We start from the raw sequence: 21,422 nt of genomic DNA on the forward strand, positions 1-21,422 counted from the left end.
GAATTTGCTGTGGCGCTACTCTCATTCAGCCATGAACATAGATCAGTGCCCAGGGAACAGTACAGATCAGTCACTGGTGTCCAGGAGCAGTCACTCACAGTGGTATGCCCTAGAAGGGAGGACTTGCCTTGCAGGAAAGCAGTGTGCTGAGGCAAGGGAGTGGCCACAGACATGTGATGCCGCTGTGTGGTGAACCTAGGGTACCAGCGAACATGCAGGTCTCTTTTTTTTTTTTTTTTAATTTTAGTTCTCGGCGGACACAACATCTTTGTTGGTATGTGGTGCTGAGGATCGAACCCGGGCCGCACGCATGCCAGGCGAGCGTGCTACCGCTTGAGCCACATCCCCAACCCCATGCAGGTCTCTTGGTGGTCAAGTTACATGGCCACTCTGTGGCCAGATCAAGTTCTACAGCTTACCACTCTCAGAGCTTATAGATGACAGGCCTAGGCCCTCCTCCCACTTTGCTAGATGGCTGCCTGGATCCCTTGCCCTCAGACAGACTCAAACCACCCCCAAGGTTGACCCCCTGACTCCCGTCTGAACTGGGGTGCGACAGGGCATGGACTTTCCTGCTTCCCCTGTTCCCTTGGAAGAGAACCACACAAGGTTACATGGAACATCTCTTTGAGGAAATGTAGAAAATTAAATATGAGGAAGTTTGGAGTGCTTAGACATGGGATTGGTCTGAGAGGACCCTGAACATAAGCCTAAAAAGTTAAAACTGCTTCCTTTTGGCCACAGATACTGGTGGACAGCTTGCTTGCTTTTCTTTTCCTTCTGCGGGGCTGAATCCAGGGCCTTGCACTTGCTTGGCAAGTGCTTCCCCACTGAGCCGCACCCCAGCCTCAGCTGAAAGTTTCTGAGTAAGGATTAAGTGGTGCATAGCACAAAATTGTGTTTCGAGAACACTGTTGACACATTGTTCAGCACAGACACCTCTCAGGAGCATCCTGTCTCCTGTAAACCCTAGGAGTTAAGGACAGTGGAGTCACTGTCAGAGGAGAAGCTCTTGTGTTCCCATTGTCATTGTACAGTCACTGTAAAAGACTTCAGGAGAAACAAGTAGGGAAGAACGCAGGAGCCAGGGCCAGTGGGGAAACTGAGATTTCAAATTCAGCTTTGCGTTTGTACTAAATGAAGTTTGGCTTCTGTGCCAGCTTCATTCATAAGCCCTATACCTAGAAAGGAGCCACACTTCGAGGCCTCCTAGGTCACAGCACCGCAGCTTCTGTGTTCCTTATGATCCTCTGGAGAACTAGCCATCTTCACAGCAAGCCAGGCAGGTGTTTGGACTTCTCATGGGACGTGTAGTTGTAATGTCATCTCTGCATCTGTACCTACTGGTGTCTGTGAAAGAACGTGTCCTGAGATGTCAGTTTCCTTAATGGTCAGTCATATTGGGTGAGACAGCTGAAAGACTCGTAGCACACCAAGAGCCTAATTATAGACCAGACCCACGGCAAAGGCGTGACTTTGCAAATAGAGGCCAGACGTGGATGTGGGCAAACCTTACTCCAGTGTAGGGAAGGCCTGAACTTGGATTGTTCAGGACCAGTGTGGCTACTCGGTTGCTGGGCTGAAATCTGCTATTCTTACCTCTGTGGTCTCTGATCAAACAAACCTTTTATCAGGTACTTAAAGAGTTATTGTCACTGGGGAGTGTAGGTTTTCTGATTAAATGGGGCATTAAGTGCCATCCATTCAGCACCTGAGTGACCGATGAGGCCTGGGTACCCAAAAAGCAAAGTAAAGTGTCCTAATTATACATTGCTACATAACAAGTCATCCCCCAAAAAAGTGCCTTTAAGCCACAGCAACAGTCATTCTGTCTCAGTTTCTGTGGGTCAGGAATTTAGGAGTGGCTTAACTGGGTAGGTCTGCCTCAGAGTCGTGGTTGTGGTCAGTGACTGGGACTGGGGGTGTCTAGAAGTCTTTTCGTCTTCTTCCTGAGTTGGGAAGACTTGAGGGGGTAGAAACAGCAGGGCCCCTCGGGTCTCCTGTCTGCATGGTCTCTAGCATGGCCATTTCCGCAGACTTCTTCCCAGCAGGCTCAGGCTGTAAAGGTCTGGAGGGAGAGCCAGTGGGAGCTGTGTCTGCCCTGGCAGTCACATGAGTCCCATCTGCTTCACTCCATTGGTCAGAACCAGCCTGACCTGGTCCAAGGGAGGGCGTAGGACCTGCGCTTCTTACCCTCAGAGTGACAGAGTTCTGGAAGAGCTTAGGAAGTAGTGCAGCAGCTGCAGGTGGAGGCTGTGCGCTCCCCACCAGCCCTGCTCTGGGGCCTCAGCGGCTTCTTGTGTCCCGTAGGTCCTGGCAAACGTGGCCTACATCATCATAGAGTCCACAGAGGAGGGCACAACCGAATATGGCTTGTGGAAGGACTCTCTGTTCCTGGTGGACCTGCTATGCTGTGGCGCCATCCTCTTCCCAGTGGTGTGGTGAGTGACCCCAGGAGGAGCTGCCCACACCCGGGGCCGCTGTCAACCCAGTAGCCAAACTGGCTGATCTTGAATTAGTCGGAATCACACAGGGCCTCTGGGCTTTTTAGTACAGCTTTGTGGGCTAGACTGCCCACAGAGTGTCCAGGTGGGACCTGTGTCTTTTTCTTTTCTTTTTAGTTGTAGATGGGTATGATACCTTTTACTTATGTATTTTTTTAACGTGGTGCTGAGGATTGAACCTAGCACAACACATTTGCTAGTCAAGAGCTCTACCACCTAGCCCAGCCCCAGCCCCAGCCCCGAGTCTTTATCAAGTGGCCCAGGTACTTCTGATGGAGCTGGCCTGGCAGTGTGGGCTGGGGCAGAGCACAGTTCTAGACTGGAGTCTGGGAACAAGAAGTTGGTGGCAACGGGAAAGAGCAGACTAACTTCAGCGGACAGGGAGTTGAATTCCCATAAATAACCCTTTCCTGCCAGGTCGGTGGAGAATGAGGAAGTTCATGAACACTAGTTAGTGGGCTGTCAGCACATGCACAGTTCTGACAACTTGAGAACCGTGTGCTGCACTCCTGCAGGTGACAGGCTGCAGGTGCATGTATTGCATTTTGAGTATGCAAAAAGAAGTGCTAGTACCACGTCAGTGGTGAAGGCAAAGACTATCCGTGTTAAATCACATTCAAAGTGATGGAGATTCTTGGTCTAGTAAGGGTCCAGTGGAGGAGCGAAGAGGGCGGGAACAAAACACCTCGCCCCTCGTGGTCTAGCTCTGTGGCTATTTGAGTGCAGTAAATTCTTCTGAAATCCAGGTTAAGGAAAGCAAGATGCTTCTTATTGAAGTGTCCTCTGCAGAACACTAGTTATTTTCTGGATCTTGGGGTTTGTAGATTGCTTGGAGCACAGTGAAGCTGGTCCTCATTCCAGCTGGGAGAGCCACACAGCCTGTGTGCGCATCCAAGCTCAGCAGACAGCTGCCAGCAGAGCAGGGGACCAGAGCTTCTGCATCCCCCTCCTCCGCATGCTGCCCAGGGGAGAAGTCGGGCCACAACTGCGCTCAGGCAAGATCCTGCTCTGTACATGCCATTGCCAGGCAGTAATGTCAGGGACCCAGAACAGCGTAGAGCTACCTGCCACTGGTCAATTACAGTACTACTGAACAGATCCAAATGGCAAGACCACTTCAGCTAAATATCTCTAAAAATACTGTGAATGAAAAAAATAAGATCTAGAAAAGTAATTTAAGAAATAACATGAATAATTCTTTAGAGTACTCAATTCAGCCAGCACTGGGCCAGTTCCAGCCTTACGCTGGTTAGTCTCCGCGGCAACCAGCTCAGACCTCACAGAGGCAAGCTCTTGAGGCTTTAGGAAAAGTGGCTTACTCACCACAAGAGGGAGTAGCAGTGCCCGAGGGAGCCTGGGTCTGCCAGACCCTGCCCTCTTCCCTCACCCACCCCACCGCCTGCTGCGCGCAGCCTTGCTCTAGTGGCAGCCTTGCTCTAGTGGCAGCCTTGCTCTAGTGGCAGCCTTGCTCTAGTGGCCGCGCTGTGCGTGGGACTCCGATTGCAGCTTCTTTGGTGACATGTCCTCTGCCTGAGTGGTGGTGGCAGTCATTAGTTACTGGCATAGCACAGCAAAAAAAGACTCCCTGGGGCAGCAGTTTTCCACAGATTAATAAATCTCCACTTAATGAATTTGCATAAACCGTATGTTCACAGCCCCTGGACCCAGACGTAGATGGTGGCCAGCAGCTTTCTAGGGTCAGTTCTCTCACAGTGGCAGGAGACCTTAGCGAGGCTCTGTTGTTGTCATAGTCAGGTTGGGGTGACTGTGGGACTGAGGTAGGTAGAGACCAGGAGAGTTCTCTTCACTGAGGCCCTGCCAGACTCACTGCCCCTGTCTCCGCCAGCAGAGGGCATCCTGCCTCGCAGGCCTGAGCGCCATAACTGGGGAGGTGCGGGTTAGCATAGGAAGAGTGCTCTAAAGTCACTAGTCCACCCTTTCAGTCTGTAATAGGGAAATTAAAGGCCCCCAAGCAGCTTGAGCAGGAAATAAAGAATGCAAATTTGCCAGCTAACCTTTTTTCTCCAAATGTTTATTTTTAGGTCAATCAGACATTTACAAGAAGCCTCAGCCACAGATGGAAAAGGCAAGTTCCCTCGTGCTCCTGCACGTTGCTCGCTTCCCTCTGAACCCCACACTGGGCACTCTTTGGGGTGGGTGGGGGGCCTGGGGACCAAGTTTGCAGGAGCATTCAGTGGATGCATGGTGGAGAGAAGCATGTGTTGAGTATCACAGAGACCAGTTGTATACAGAGGCTTGGGGAAGGTTGCTGCATATTGGGATTTTGTTTCTACTTGTGATTGTGATTTTTACCCTCTCAAACTGAATCAGTGCTAGGCATGGTGGTGCAAGCCCGTAATCCCAGTGGCTCGGGAGGCTAAGGCAGGAGGATTGTGAGTTCAAAGCCAGCTTCAGCGACGGGGGAAGTGGGAGTTAAGCAACTCAGTGTGACCCTGAGTTCAATCCCTGGTACCACCCCCCCACCCCCCCCCCGCCGCCAAAAAAAAAAATCAGTGTGACAAACACCTGAAATCCTGGTGACTTGGGAGGCTGAGGCAAGAGGATCACAAATTGGAGGCAACTTAGTGAGACCCTGTCTCAGAAAAATAGAAAGGTCTAGGGATGTAGCTCAGTAATAGAGCACCTATGGACTAAGTATTCAGTACCAAGAAACACACACACACACACACACACACACCCACACACCCCACATTCTCTCTCTCTCTCTCTCTCTCTCTCTCTGACTTAGAACCATTTGTGTCCTGGTAGGGCTAGCTAATATTGCCTGTGAGAATAGGAGTGCTGTGGAGTGGAATTGACTGCGTTTAGAGTGGTCTTTTCTGCTGACCTAACATATTTTCAAAATGGTTGTGTTGGTATTAATTTTAAATAAAACTCTGAGTCCAAAAAGAACTTTTAAAACTAGCTGATATTTTAAATGGCTATCCCATTATAACCCATCTGCATCTCCTTGATTTTCCAATCATCATGCCTCTTGTATCAGAAAAGGAGCCATAAAGAAAATATGTGTTTCTGTGTTTCTGGGCTGGCTTGACCAGTGCCCAGGACCAGGATCCAGTGGCACAGTGGGCACTCGGATCTCAAAGGCTGCAGTGCCCTCGGGGGATCTGCGAAGTCTTACCAGTGCCGGCAGTAGTGTGCTTCAAGGCAGATTATTCATTATCAGTAGTAAAAAGAAACAAGTTTTTGTTTAAAAATAAAATATTATTGCCAACCTTTTATTCTGATTACAAAAGTAATGTGGGGACTACGGCTGTGGCTCAGTGGTAGAGTACCTACCTTGCATGAGTGAGGCACTGAGTTCGAAACTCAGCACCACATAAAAATAAATAAAAAAATAACACTAGAGATAAACAAAAAAAAGTAATGTGGATTCATTTGAGAAAACATAATGGCCACGAGTCTCATTTCACAGGCTTTAGAGTACAATTACTATCACATTCTTTCTTTTAAATGGAGTTAAACCTGAACTAGTGTGGCACGCCTGTAATCCCAGTAACTCAGGAGGCTGAGGCAGGAGGATTGCAAGTTCCAGGCCAGCCTCAGCAATGTAGTGAGACCTTGTCTCACAATAAAAAATAAAAAGGCTGAGGATCTGATTCAGTGGTAAGGCACCCCTGGCTTCAACCCCAGTATGAAAAAAAAAAAAAATGCACAAAAACACTCTGGGTTCTCTGGGTTCTTATTCAGGGCATGGTATTAAGGAGGCTCTCCCGGTTTGTGACCAGAATAGTGACTGTAGAGATTCCCTCTGCTCGGGCCTTGGTGCTTTTGTTTCTGGGCAGCCTCATACCCAGGATCTTGCCAGGCTGGGACCCATGGTTGCTCTGAGGCCTGCTCCCGACCTCCCCAACCTCAGCCAGCGTTTGTCTTCTTTCTAGTCCTCTCTTCTTCCAAAGCACTGGGTTCCCTTTTCCTGCACTGGAATGCTCTCTGACAGATACTTTTTTTTTTTTTAAGGTACTGGGGAAGCTGAGGCAAACCTCCTACCTTAGCCACCCGATTGAACTCAGGGTTACTCAGCCTCTGAGCCACATCCCCAGCCCCATTTTGTATTTTATTTAGAGACAGGGTCTCACTGAGTTGCTTAGCACCTCGCTTTTGCTGAGGCTGGCTTTGAATTCACAATCCTCCTTCCTCAGCCTCCTGAGGCGCTGGTATTATAGGCATGTGCCACTGCTCCCTGCTGTGACAGGTTCTTTTCAACAGCTCGGAGCTGGGATATTGTGTGCAGAATGCTCGTGTAGCCTTGCTGGTCGCCTTCCCTGGAGCTGTATTAGAGAGCCCTCTCTCTGCCTTCATGCAGTCGAGTAAGGAAGCGCAAAAAATAAAGTGGATATTAGAATCTTAATAGAGCACCTTGCCACAAGCATGAAAACCCACCTTTTGGCAATAGTAATTGTTTGGGGATATTCTTGTCCTTTTTTTCCTCCCATCTATGCATGCTGTATTAAAAAAAAAAAAAAAACAACTTTGTTTTGTAATGTAATCAATAGGGTCCTCCCCCTTACCGTAATATATTAACACAAAATATTTTAACGAGCAGACATCGTACCACACACGGAACACTGAGACAGGAGGTTCTCAAGTTGGAGGCCAGCCTCAGCAACTTAGCAAGACCCTGTCTCAAAATAAAAAAATGAAAAGATATGGGGATGTGGCTTAGGAGTGGAGTACCCCTGGGTTCAATTCCCTGTGCCAGAAAAAAAAAAAAAAAAAAAGAACCTTTCTTCTATCCTTGTATACTTTGGTGTTTCTGAATTAGTTTTTCCTACCACTGGGCCAGAAACACTTGGCCGTCCTAAGGGCAGTGTTTCTCTCCTGGGCTTCATCCTGTGCCCTTGGGGCATTCCTCGGGTCCTTCCTCACCAATGCCCTTCTCCTTTCTCTGTTGTTCTGAGATCTGCTGCCTCGGTGCCTTCTCCACCTTGCTTTCGAGGGTCTAGGGGTGACTTGCTGGCTGGCAGTCTCTGCGACCCCTGACTTCACCTGAGGTTGGCCCTCAGCTGAGCACTTGGTGAAAGGCTCAGCATGGGTTAGACTGCACAGCCACTAGGCCCCGGGTGGGTCAGTGTTGTCCCCCAGCCTCTGTGGTAAACCCTGCTTTTGTGCTGCTGGGAGCACATAAGGCAGTTTCTCACTTTTCCACCAGGTGGCAGCATGGGCCTCTTCAGCAGAGAGCAGGGTAAAAGCAGGCGCTGGCACCCACAGGCCCATTCTGTCCAGAACACCCAGTCCTCCTCAGCAGGGACCACCACAAACCTTTGACGGAGGGACCGAGTGGAGTAGAGTGGGGTGTCTGTGGACTGTGAGTGTTGCTCAGTGGGTGAACATTTGCCTAGTGTATGGGTCTGGCTTCCCTCCCTGGCACAAAAAAATAAGAAGGTTGGATTGTCAGCGGGTAGTTTTTTTGTTTGTTTTTGTTTCATTTTCTTTTGTATCAGGGATTGAACCCTGGGGTGTTTCAACTTTTGAGCCACATCCCCAGCCCTTTTTATTTTTAGACAGGGTTTCACTAAGTTGCTTAGGGCCTCACTAGTCTCAAACTTGAGATCCTCCTGCCTCAGCCTCCAGAGTCGCTGGGATTACAGGCGTGCACCACTGCACCTGGCCAGACTGTCTTCTTTATTTCCCCAAATAAAGTGGGGGTGTACCGGGGACTGGACTCAGAGGCTCTCGGCCACTGAGCTACATCCTCAGTCATGTTTTGTATTTTGTTTAGAGATGGGGTCTCACTGAGTTGCTTAGCACTTCCCTGTTGCTAAGGATGGCTATGAACTTGTGATCCTCCTGCCTCAGCCTCTGGAGCTGCTGGAATTACAAGCGTGCGCCACCGCATCCAGCCCAGTTGTCTTCTTGGTGGATGCTTTTGAGCCAATCCACTCCATCCTTTGAAAAATGGTCATCTAGTGAAACTCCCAGAGGCTAGGCAGCCACGTTCCCTTAGCGAAGTCTCCCCTGTGGAGAGGACTGTGGAACAGCGCTCTGCTAGCTAGCCCCGCTCAGTGGTGACTGCAGTGTGGTCATGCCCTGAAGGGCCACATGGGAAGGCAGGATAAGCACATGGCCAGCTGCTGTTCCTTATGTGGTCCACCCTGTGTGCCCCTCACCTGTCCTGAGATCTGCTGGTCCTGGAGGACAGGCCTCTGGGGCCTCAGGTGGTGACGTTGTCAGAGCTGGAAGCAGGGCAGCGTGCCACAGGGACCTGACTTTCTGGTGCCTCTTCCTTGGCTATCATTCCACTGGTCGTTTCATGGCCTTGCTGGGACTCGGGCTTTAGGTTCTCCTTAGTAGCCGAGGTGCAGTCCAGGCCAGGCAGAGTGTGGCTTATAGTTGTTTGGTATTTGGGCTGAACACAGCTTCCAGAGAGCCTCGGGTTTTGTTCACTTCTTTGTCTCTGGATCCCTTTTAACAGCATCTGAGGGAATGTAAAGGAAGACATGAAGGAGGAAGCTGCCTCTGTCCTCAGCCCTTTGTCCCTTCTACCACATGCTGTTTCCTGGGTCCTCTGTCATTGAGATTCCCTGCGTTGCAGGGGCCTCTGAGCTTAGGGAGTCCTGCTCTGTCACGCCCAACCTGGCCCCCTGTGCTCCTGCCAGGATCCATCCACTGTCTCTTCTTGAGCTTGCAGGCTCCTCTCCCCGGGTGGCTTCCTCTTAGGGTCAGCCTAGGCTCAGACAACATAAATAACATGGCAGCCTCTACTCTGGTCATCCTTTTTTTGGCCTTGCGTTTCTGCGGGCAAGCCAGACTTACCTTTTATGTGGCTTCAGAAGCCTTTACACAGCGGTGATTGGCCAGCTGTGGCATTCTGGAGGCAGGATCTGGATCTGAGCTGCTGTGGGTTCTGCAAGGAGCCCTGGCCATAAGAGGAACCTGTGAGGGCAGCAGCTCCCCGGGGATCCTCAGGACCCCACTGTTCCCACAAGGATCCCTCCTTAGCGTTTTGACTGTTGGCGTTTGCACTGCTGGTACTAAAGCAATGCTGGGCTGTGGCACCAAGCTGCACTAGAGCCTGTGTTCTTCACTGCCACCTATTCGCAGGGACAAAAAGCTCTCAAGCCACTTAAGAATGGCCTTGATGAGCCAGGCACAGTGGCACACAGTTACAGTTCCTCTGGTTCCTCCAGGGTAGAGGCTCGTAGAGGATCACAGGCTCAAAGTCAGCCCCAGCAGACCCTGTCTCAAAGCAACAGAAGGGGCTGGGATCCAGCCTAAGGGTAAAGCCCCCTGGGTTCAATCCCAGTACTGGGGGGGGGAGGGTGCTGTGATGCTTCTGTAGAGATTGTAAATGTCATATCTCAACCCTGATATCAATATTGATGTTCTGTGCGCAGAGCAGGATGTGCACAGGGGCTGTGCCATGTGGCCTGGGGCTGCTGTGGGTGCCCACCCATGGCCGCTTTTCTCTTGGCTGTTTGTATCTGAAGGAATGACTGGCTGCTCTGGCTACTCAGACTTGTAGGCTCTCGGCAGACAGTTTCTTAACAAGGAATGAAGTGACCATGTCACTCCCAGGTTGAACAACTAGCAATATGTATCGCCAATGATATGATCTGTGCTTCCGACTAAAAAGTCGCGTGTAGGAGAACTCTCACCTGCTGCTCGGCTTCACAGTCAAGGTTCTGTGGGCAAGTTAACAATGTGATCTTTGAAACTATTTTATATGAACCTTTCTGTATTCAAGAGTCCTGCTGACTTCTGAGAGTGTTTTCCACCCACCTGGCACATAAAGTTGTAGTCAGGGGCAGATGAGCAGGCGCAGTTGGGGGACCATGGGGGAAGTCCCCTGGGTTCAGTGCAGCTTCCCCACCCCATGAACTCTAGAAGCTACAGCTTGCTATGTGTTTTGGTTTTTGTTTTGAGACAGGGTCTTGCTAAGCTGGCCTTGAGTTTTCATGTAGAGTCAGGCAGGACAGATCTTCCACTTACCTGCACGTGATTGTAGTCCTGCTACCGGGAAGGCTGGGACAGGAGGATCAGAGGACTGCTTGAGCCCACAGCTGGACCAGCCTGGCAGCATCCTGAGACCTGTCTCCAACAAACATACAAAACCTGCTCACCTCCTCCCATGTACGCTGTGTTTCTTTCTTCCACTTCAACCACAGCAGGCTCACACAGCAGGTTAAGTGCAGAGACAACAATGGGCGTCCGGTTACATTTATTAATCCAGATACAGCAGAGGTTTACAGATATGGAAAAAAATTATTTTTCTTTAATTACTTTTTCCTGGAAAAGATTTTATTTTGTTTAAACAAGAGGGTGTTAATTATGTTAACATGCAATATCAAGAAACAGGGGACTCTTGGGGGAATACAAGGGAGGTGCCCAGGCCTCACCCGTGGTAGGCAAGCCCTCTGCCACTGAACTGCACCCCAGCCTGAAGTATTTTGGAAATGTTTGCTTCACTTTCCAATGTGGTAAATATCGATAGATATGACCCACATAAAAACTCTTTGGGGTCCTCATTCATGTTTAAAAGTAAGGGGTTCCCGAGACCAAAGAGAAGTGGCGTTAGAGATGAAGCTTCTCAAGTCCTTGTTGGTCACGGCCAGCGGAAGCCCGGCTGGGTCTCTTCCTCATTTCCCTGTTGAGTTTATTTCCAACTCCCTCTGCTGAATGCTTTTGGTTATTTGAGTTGTCCTTTACCTCAGGGCACCTCATGCCAAAGAACTGTTTTGTTGTTGTTATTGTTTGTTTTTGTTTTTTTTGGCAGGGTTGGGGGGGTGTTGCTGAGGATTGAACTCAGGGGCACTTAACCACTGAACCACTTCCCCAGCCCTGTTTTATATTTTATTTAGAGATGGGGTCTCACTGAGTTGCTTAGCGCCTCACTTTTTGCTGAGGCTGGCTTTGAACTTGTCATCCTCCTGCCTCTGGGATTACAGGCATGCACCACCTCACCCAGCAGAACTGGGTTTTATTTGGTATATTCATGTAAACAAACCTAATGGAAAATATGCTGGAGCTGGTGGGGCAGGCCCGCCTGTGGTCCCTGGGTCTAAGGTCCGCGAGGCTGAGGCAGCTGGGCTGGAGGTGTAGCTCAGTGATGAAGTCCTCCGGGGGAGGGAGAGGCCCCAAAACCACAGAGCCTGCTGATGAGAGAAATGGTCATTGTGTATGGAGGCGACTCATGTTTAGGGGTTTAATTCTTGCTTTCCTTAGACAGTATTCTTTTCCCTTTTTGAGTAATCTGTTTGCAGATTTGGGGCAAGACCTCCCTGTGTCCTCGACCCCTCGACCCCAGGGTTAATTCGTAACCCCTGTGGCATGAATTGAAATCCCCTGATGTTGGCTCTTTCCAGTCTGGCTGGGAGCCCTGGTCCCCTCCTCTGCCTTCTCTACACTTCCCTGGAAGCCACCTCAGAGCCTTGTGTTCTCTTGTGTGTTTTTTTTTTTTCTTTTCTGTTCCTTTTTTTTAAATACTGGTAAAATAAGTGTGACATACACTTGAACTATTTCAAGTGTCCAGTTCTGTGGCATTGAGTGCATTACCTTATAGTGCAGCCACCACCATGACCCATCTCAGAAGTTCCCTTCCCCACTGAGCCGTGCAGGCAGAGCCCACTGCCTCCTCTGCAGCCCCGGTCACTGTTCTGCTTCACTCTCTATGGGTCTGGCTGTGTTAGGGTCCAGGGACCACAGATCAAGGACACCACAGTGTCTACCTCTTGTGTGTGTGTAGTGCTGGGTACTGAACCCGCAGGCGCTCTGTCCCTGGGCTGCATCGCCAGCCCTTTTTATTGAGACAGGGTCTTGCTGAGTTGCCCAGGTGTCCTTGAACTTGTGATCCTCCTGCCTCAGCCTTCTGAGTTCCTGGGATCACAGATATGTGCCACCACGCCCTGTAGGTTCTCTTTTTAAGGCTGGATGATGCTCTGTCACGTTATATCGCGCTTAGTCGTTTCCTCCATGTGTCAGTGACACTGGCAGCTTCCACCTTGTGGTCATTGTGAATGAGGCTGCTCTGAACTTGGGTGTACAGATGCCTGTGTAAGTCCCTGCTTTGCCTTCTCTTGGGTGTGCACCCCGCAGTAGAACTGCTAAGTTGTGTGATAATCCTGCATTCAGTGTTTTGAGGAACTGCTACACTGTGTCCCACGGTGGCCAAATCATTGTGTTTTCCTAGCAGCATTGCTCACAGGTTCTAATTCCTCTACGTCCTTACCTACTCTTACTATTTTCTGGTTTGGTTTTTCCACATGTGCTGCAGATTGCACCCAAGGCCTCATACATGTTCAGCACACCCTCCACCAGTGGGCCACACCCTGGCCCTAGTGGTACCCCCATGTTTAGAGTTTTACATTTTTTAAATTAAATTTGATTTTTTCATTTATTTTTGGTGCTAGGGACAGAGCCCAAGGCCATGTGCATGCAAAGCACCACTGAGCTGTACCCCCAGACCCTCGTGTTTTAAAATTTTTAGAACATGTTGTTATTTATTTATTTATTTATTGGTATTGGGGATTGATTGAAGCCAGGGCCCCATGGACCTGAGGCAAGTGCTTTCCCACTGAGCTTCATTCCCAGCTCTTTTTATTTTTTGAGACAGGGTCTCATCAAATTGTCTAGGCTGGTCTGGAACTTGGGATCCTGGATTACAGGGGTGGGTCTGGCCTGTTCTGTTGTTTATAGCAGCTTCCTAACAAGTGTGAAGTCGTGTTTCCTAGTGACTCACTGTGTTCAGCCTCCTCTCAAGTGCTTGTTGGCTATTCATTCAACTTCTTTGGAAGAATGTGAATTTGGGTCCTTTGTCTATTTTGATTGGATCGTGCCATGGTTTGGATATGGTTTGTCCCCTGAAGGTTCATGGACCCGGAAGCCTGGTCCCAGTGTGGTGATGCCGAGGAGGGAGGACTTGAGGTGGGGCTCACAGGAGGCAGGTGGCTCAGTAGGAGGAGCATGCTCCCTCCCGGAATGAGTGTTCTCGCACAGAAGCCCAGCAGCACTGGTACCAGGCTCCAGGGTCTGTAGGATCGTGAGCCAGGTCAGCCTCTTTCCATCATGAGGAGCCCATGTCGGGGCAACCCAGAGGAATGGAGGCTGCTGATTTGTCTGTTGTTGCTAAGGCTCTCGGCTCGCTCGGCTCGCTACAGTATAGGCGTGGAGCGTGTGCCGACTGCCTGTTCCCTCTGTGCATGTGTAACACAGCGTGAACGCATGGTAACTTGCCCTTTAGAAAACACCTGGCGCTAAAAGATCTGCCCTTGTCTGCTCGTGGCAGAGTAAGTTCAGTGGTGGATGTTGCTAGAACAAGCCACTGACTGCTTTTGGAAACTTATGACTTTGTCATCTAAGTTGGGTTTTTTTGTTATTGTTGTTTTGTTTTGAGTACCTGAGATTGAACCCAAGGGTGCTTAACCACTGAGCCACATCCCCAGCTCTTTTTTATATTTTATTTTAGAGACAGGGTCTCTTTAAGTTGCTTAGGGCCTCACTAAGTTGGTTAGGCTGGCATTAAATTCATGACCCTCCTGCCTCAGTGTCCTGAACCACTGGGGTTACAGGCGTGCACCACTGCTCCCGGCTCATCTAAGTTTTTGCTAAGTAAGAATATAATCTTTTTTTGAGAGAGGAAAAAGCAGAGATGCTGTCTTCTAACTTATCAGGATATAATGATATTCCAGACAAACTTTGGCCCAGGGGCCCATCTCATTCCACCTGTCCTGAAGTCTCAGTCCAGTGCTGTCATGCCAATTTGTGTATACATCGGCCACAGCTGCTTTTGTGCTACAAGGCAGAACTGAGTAGTTGTGACAGAGGTCATCTGGCCCATAAGGCCGAATATTCGCTGTCTCAACTGTGATAGAAGGAGGTTGCCATCCCTTGCCATTGTGGACAGTAAGAGGCACCATGTTTAAAACCATAATTAAAGCCGGGCAGGTGCTGGTGGTGAACACCTGTGATTCCCGCTGCTCAGGAGGCTGAGGCAGGAGGATCACAAGTTCCAGGCCAGCCTCAGGAACTTAATGAGATCCTGTCTCAAAATTAGAAATAGAAAGAGCTAGGGATGTAGCTCAGGCCCCCTGGGTTCAATCCCCAGTACCAAAAGTTAAAACTGTATTTAATGAAGTGATCGTGACTGCTGTCTCTTTAACCTGTGCTTGGGCACTTTGAAATCTGTAAAGCACAAATGTGATAAGAACTGTGTTCTTCAGGACTTTGTCTGCTCTAGTATTTTACCAGCTTGCTTCTCTGAGATGACTCTGCACTTTTCTTTAATTAGCAAGGTGGCTTTGGATATGGACCCCCTCAGCTGTGTGCAGGCGCTGGGCGTCCCTAGGGAGCACACCCGTCCCTGCCTCCTTTGGCTCCTCCCTCACTACAGCTCCAGGCCTGGCCAGCCTTGTCTCGCTCTCCAGGCAGGACCTGAGGTAGCCCAGAGTGCCTGGGCCATTGGCGGTGAGTGAGGAATGTCGTCAGGGTACGGCCGGAGGCTCCAGCTCAGAAGCCTCCAGGAGGAGGCGGTTAGGAGACGGGCCTTGCTGGCGCCTTGTGCTGTGTGTGCACCCCTCCCGTGCAGGACGGTCCTAACACAGGGAACCTGCCCAGAACCTTTGGGGCAACATTTTGTGATAGAGAAAAGCAGAGGCAGAAGAAACAAGAGGAGGAAATTGTCCCCCGTCCTTCCTCTTGACCCTGGGTAGCTGGAGAATGGAGCCGTCGGCTGGGCCATCCAGAAGCCTGAAGTTGTCCCCAGGCCACCCGCTGGGGACAGAGGCAGGGAGCACCTGGAATGCTACTGTGTCTTTTGAGCAAGAGGTGAAGTGGCCTCAGAGGACACAGGGGTGTGGCTGGCCTGTCCCTAAGCGGGTGCTTCCCAGGAGCCTATAACAAAGGCATTTCACAGGGGCCCTGTGGGACCGCAGGCCGCAGGTGTGACTTCACACGCGTGTTTACCCAGGCCCCACTTCCATCTTGCTCTCTAAGGACTGTGTCCACCGCTGGTAGCCTAGAGGGAGAGGGGACATTTTATGAGACAATTTAATACAGTGCTTTTTAATTTCTTCTAATCTCCACAAACCTCTTTTCACTCCTTTACCTCAACACATCACCTAACATCCCTGTAGTGTCACCAGCTCAACCCCAGCTTCTGGCCCACATTATCACATAACTAGTCGACCAGGGGTGCCACCTGCGCTAGGTAAGCCACAGCCAAAATGGCCTGGAGTCTCCTATAGTGCTGCCAAGAAGAATCCTTGTTAGGGACACCTGACCTGTCCTCAGCAGGGCTCTCCTGCCTCTGCCACCTGAGTGCCCATTGGAGCCCCATGGCGGGTGCCTTCGGTGCCCTCTCCGGCCTGCCTGGCCTGGCTCATGCACCTGGGGTCCTCACGTGCCTTGGGTTTCCGTGGGTCTTGAGGCCCCAGCAAGGTAGCTGTTGTTAAGATGGTTACTACAGCGCTGCGGGAGGCTCAGGCGCTCTGCCCTCCTGGTCTCCGCTGACTTGTGTCGGCACCAGAAGCCTGACCTGCCCGCTTAGCTCGATGCCCATTGTGCCTGTGCAGGGGGGAGCTGGGGCCTATGTGGAGACCGCCCGCGGCTCAGCTCTGCTGCAGGCTGGGTGTGGTGCGGGACTGATGGGGCCAGACACCAGACTGCATGCCCACGCTGGCCGAGGAGCTGGCCGGCAGTCCCACCCGCCCTGCCTGCCGTCCTCCTGCTGCGCTGTGGGCATTGGTAGAGGCAAAGGGCAGGTGAGCAAGGGCTGAAGCTGACGGTGGGTATCTTTTCTGCCGTCAGGTGGGCTGGAGCTCTTCCTTTCCTTGAAGTGGGCCTTGCTATATTACCCAAGCAGGGCTTCAGTCCTGGGCTCAGTTGTTCTCACGAGCAGGTGGGTCTGCTGATGTGCCTGGGAGCCCACTCTCCGCCAGTTTTGCTTCTTTGATGCTTTTTAATTTATTTACATATGTATTTGCCCTAGAGATTGAACCCAGGGGTGCTTATCCACCACATTCCCATGCCACACCCCCACCCCTGCTTTTAGGGTCTCGCTAAATTGTTTAGGGGCCTCACTGAGTTGCTGAGGCTGGCTTTGAACTCGTGATCTTCCTGCCTCAGCCTCCTGTGTCGCTGGGATTGCAGGCGTGGCCACCATGCCTGGCGTTGATGTCTAATTTTACTCAGAATGAGATGTGCAGCCCTTAACTGTCAGCTTGATGGCTATTGACGTATCTGGACCATTGCTTTAAGGTGTGTTAGAAATGTGTTTTGAGGGCCAGGGTTGTGGCTCAGTGGTAGAGTGCTTGCCTTGCATCTCCGGTACCTCACAAAAATAAACAAATAAAGAAATGTGTGAGATCACTTCTCACCTGCCCCAGTAGTTTCAGGAGCAAAGGGTCTTGTGTTCTGTGAGGTGGTTCCTGTCTTGATGCAGCCTTTCCTAGACTTGGTCCAGGTGCTGCCTTTGAGATGCAGTGGTGGGTCTTCTCTTCGTGGAGGAGTGTTTTCAGGCTATGTGGTCTTGTGTCCATGTGGGGCTGTGTCTTCTGGTGACTGAGCGGCTGTGTCTCCAGCTTTCAGGCCAGGCGTGGCCTCGCATGGCATAGCTTCTCCAGCCCCCAGCAGGGTTCTCTTGAGCCAGAGCTTAGGCAGATCTGAGCTGCTGCCACCAGAGAGTCCCAGTGGCTCCAGTGCCATCCTGACTTTGCCATTATCCATGTTTTATGATTTTTTGTTTGACTCACAGTTCCCTCTGAAGCACAGCAGGAAAGAAGTGGGAAAGGGAGGAGGGATAGGTGGGATTTCTTTCTTTCTTCCTGGGGATTGAACCTAGGGGTGCTCTACCACTGAGCCGCCCCCGCCCTTTGTGTTTTTATTTCTGGACAGGGCCTCTGCGTTGCTGAGGCTGCCCAGCGCTTGCAGCCCCCCTTCTCAGCTTCCTGAGTTGCTGGAATCTCAGACATGTGCCACTGGGGGGCTGTGTGTTAAGCCTTGGGGCTTTCTTTACACCTAGGCAAGGATTGTCTGGCTAGTTTTCCACCCATTCAGAGGCTGTTGTGGGCCTTGCCTTTTGTGTGGTCCATAAATCGCTGGGTGTTAAGGCCTCAGAGCAGACTGCTGGCAGCTCCTGGGCATGGCAGGCACCTTGACTAGCTGCAGATCCCTGAAGCCAGCATGGCCTCTGAGTGTGAAGTGCAGTGTTAAGAGCTTGGTCCTTGGAGGGGGTGCACTCAAGTTTGGATACTGGCTTCTCCAGGTGGACTGTGTGACTTCGATAACGTACTAACCTTTGCCAGGCTGGCTGCCCCCTCATAGAGGCTATCGTGAGATGAAGCTCAGATACCCACTGGGCACGTGGCTTGTGGTGATTGCTAGTAAATAGCCACACCAGTGCTGCTGTTTCTGCCATCATCACAGTTCCAGGGCCTCCCAGGGAAGCCAGCTGGGGGGAGGGGCAATCTGCCTAGTCACCCTGTGACTGAAAGAGGGAAGGCGACAGTCTAGGTGGGGGCAGCACCTCCCGCGGGTGGTGTGTGGGCTCCTTTGCTGCTGGGTTGGGGAGGGTTGAGCCAGGGCAGTGGCCCTGCCTGCTGTAGTAGGCACTTGTTCTGTTCCGTCTGCAGGAAGCTTGGGAATCATGGCCATTTTCCTGAGAGCTAGAGGAAGTGGAATCTGCAGGCCTCAGGCCCTGGAGAGGCTCCCGGAGCTGCTCCCTGCTCTGGCTGCAGGGGTTTCCAGGTCTGCGCAGCACCCCCCTCCACCACTCTAAGAATGGGGGCAGGCAGAGCAGCTGATCAAAAACCAGCCCCCGGGGTTGGGAATACAGCTTGGTTGGTAGAGCTCTTGCCGCGAATGCACGAGGTCCTAGGTTCAATCCCCAGCACCATATGCACACGTACGAAACTGGCAAATCTTACTGTATGTTAATTGTACCTCAATAAAATTGACACAAAAATTGTTGTAAATGAATATACATTAAAAAAGTTAAAAACAGGGCTGGGGATGTGGCTCAAGTGGTAGCGCACTCGCCTGGCATGTGTGGGGCGCTGGGTTCGATCCTCAGCACCACATAAAAATAAAATAAAGATGTTGTGTCCACCAAAAATTAAAAAATAAATATTAAAAAAAAAACCCAAGCCCCCCCCAGGGGACTGCTCATGGTGAGCCATTGCCATGAAGAAGTGCTGACCGCCGAGTACATCCTCCTCCAAACAAGGGCCTGGAGAAGGCGGTGCGGCCCTGGGGCAGGCATGGAGTTACAGCAGTGCCGGTGCCAGGGTGCAGGTCTCCTGGCTCCATCTGGGACGCGTTTCCTCTCCCCGTGCTCATTCTTTGACCATATTTGCTGCTCCTCAGTGGCAGGGTCAGAAATAGCCAGCCAGCCTCGAGAGCCTTCACCCAAGGGAGCCCAGCTCCCCTGAGGCCCGCACAGCAGCCAGCTATCAGCCTCCTTGGCTCCGGGAAGGTCTTTGGGAGAAAAGCAAAGGGAGGCCTGCTGCTTGGTTGCTCTTTGCACAGTGTTAGTGAGGCTTCGCCCTGAGCTGACCGTCCTGCTCAGCCTCCTGACTCACTGGGTGGCAGCCCAGGGACACAGTATTTGCCACTGTTGGTGCTGGGTTAATCCATATAATCCTAACAGGTTCTAATACTGTAACATCGAGTTCGGGTAGCTTATTGTGAGCCATTGGCTTTTGACATACTGTCTGGGTATTTGTCCAAAACATTTAAGGGTAGGTGTTGGTATTCTGGCCTAAGAGATGAAGCAACAGAGGCTCAGAGAGGTTAGGTGACTTACCTGAGATCATAACAGCCAGCAAGCAATAGAGTTGGAGTCTGAACTCCAGGTGCTTGGATTCACAGAGCTTGTGCTTCGGACCACTCTTCTGTCCTGTTTCTTAGCACCTCGCAGAGGCAAGGATGGAGCTCAGCGGTAGAGTGCCTGCTGAGCATGCCCCAGGCCCTGGGCTCCGTCCCCCGCACAGGGGGAAAAGTTTCACTGCTTGGACCATGACTAGGACACCAGTGGGGGCCTTGGAAGCCTGGTCCCTGCCAGCAGCAGTCCTAGCAAACGTCTTGCAGGTGACTGGAAATGACATCAACACGACTCGTGGGTTTTGGGAAACGTATGTGGCTGTGTGTCTTAGAGGTGATACTCCTTGGCTCCAGGGCCCGTCTGTCAGCCCTCGTGCATCCTACATGGCATGGAGTCTGCTGTGGTGATGCTTTTCTCTGGCATGTGGGGGTGAGGGTGCGGGCTCACTCGTGCAGCTGGTCGGACCTGCCTACCTTCAGGGTCTGCTCAGCTTGGAGAGTGTGATGTGGTGGCACACGATGCCCGGGAGAGGCCAGCCAGCATGTTGCCCTCTGCTCTCGTCCCCCCAGCCCCCACCTCCCACCCATGGAGACCTGCAGGGCCTGCTCTCCCATCAGCCCCTGCTTCCTTCCCTGTGGCCCCACCTCTGGCATTCTTCTTCCTGGAGGGCCGAGGGGTTGTCCGCTGTGCTGCCCGCACCTTGATCGCTTCACACCCATGGAGACCCCTGCCTGTCACAGGTGCTGCCACAGACTCCAGGTCTCACGGGGTCAGTCTCTTCCTCCTGGCTTCTTCCGTCTTTTCTCATGACAGTTCTGAACTGTGATGTGATGTGGAGCCGCATGGCTAAAAACTCTGGGCCCTCTGGACCCACAGGGAGGATGGCCCAGTTTGGTGTTGGGCTTTGCTCCTTGCCCTGAGTTTCCTGGCCTCCCCAAGGTGCAGTAGAGCTGAGCTGCCCTCCCTTCCCGAGCTCCCTGGGAGTCCTCCCTCCATCCTGCTCATCCCTGCCCCCGCTTGACGCTGGGACGCCTCTGACTGATGGTTCTCAGGGAAGCCAGCAGCAGTGTCCTGCCAGGACTCACTCAGCAGCAGCACTCAGAAGAGACGGAAAGCGCGTGTGTGACTTAAACAATCTAATGGTTGATGCTGGGTTTTTCAGTCAGCCCTAGGGAGAGGACTCAGTGTTCGTGTTCAAGAAGTACCAGCCTGTGCAGGGGCTCGGCTCCCTCCCTCCAGCGGGGGCTCGCTGGGCAGAGTGGTGTGGGCACAGTGGAGCCGTGAGCTCCTAGAGATGGCGAAGTCTATGGCATCCTGTCCTCTGGGAAGCCTTTTACAACCCTGGCCTGTTCCCAACCCTGTGTCCAGCTCAGGCTTTAGTGTCCCTCTCCCAGGGGCATGCCTAGTGTCCCAGGGTCTAGCTCAATCAGGGCTCAAAAGAAAAGGCTAACAACTACAAGAAGTCAGACCCCATGTACAGGTGACATGTCAGGATGCATTCTACTGTCATGTGTAACTAAGAGAACAAATAAATTTAGAAAAGAAAAGGATGAGAGGCAGAGAGATTTCATTTTTTAAAAATAACATGACAGTGGGGCTGGGCATGGGGCTCTGTGGTAGAACTCCTGCCTCCTGTGCACAAGGCCCTGGGTTCCATCCTATCACCACAAAAAATACATAAAGTAGCAAAACACCAGAGAGGTGGCCAGAGAAGCAAGCGTTTGGTGATCTGCCGGCTGTGATCCCCTTCCTCAAGAGGCCACCTGTGTGCAGAGGCCACTGCAGCTCTGTATGTGAGGGTCCTGTCCTCTCAGCTGTGGGAAGAGTCCCCTGGGAAGACTTGCCCTGCCAGCCCTCTTTGGTTTCCAGGAGGAGGCTCCTGTGGATAATCACCTTGACGATAACTTGGCATTCCCAGAATTTCTTTTGGAATCCTAAACTTGATTGTCCCCCACTAATCATGAGCCAGAGGAGAGAGGAAGAGGAAATTTGAACCTTTGCCACCCACAGACTCATTCTTAAACTGAATCAGTAATTGAATGTTATTAAGCAGAATTAATTTGCCTCCTGCGGGAGGTTTATGATGAATGAAAGGATTGCTAATCGGGGAGGGAGCCAGGCTACCCTCCGTGGTCATCAAT

At 51.4% G+C, this 21,422-nt stretch overlaps 1 protein-coding gene across 1 annotated transcript in view; it reads left to right on the forward strand.

Moving 5' to 3' along the window:
- Positions 1-21,422, forward strand: part of Gpr107 (G protein-coupled receptor 107) — a 69,685-nt gene that overhangs the window by 32,842 nt on the left and 15,421 nt on the right. Inside the window, exons 13-14 of the mRNA XM_026386357.2 lie at positions 2,311-2,441; positions 4,547-4,590. Coding sequence (XP_026242142.1) covers positions 2,311-2,441; positions 4,547-4,590 — 175 coding nt within the window. The remainder of the gene's footprint in view (positions 1-2,310; positions 2,442-4,546; positions 4,591-21,422) is intronic.

Source organism: Urocitellus parryii, chromosome 4 (genome assembly GCF_045843805.1).
Source record: "Urocitellus parryii isolate mUroPar1 chromosome 4, mUroPar1.hap1, whole genome shotgun sequence".
NCBI classification, from domain to species: Eukaryota; Metazoa; Chordata; class Mammalia; order Rodentia; family Sciuridae; genus Urocitellus; species Urocitellus parryii.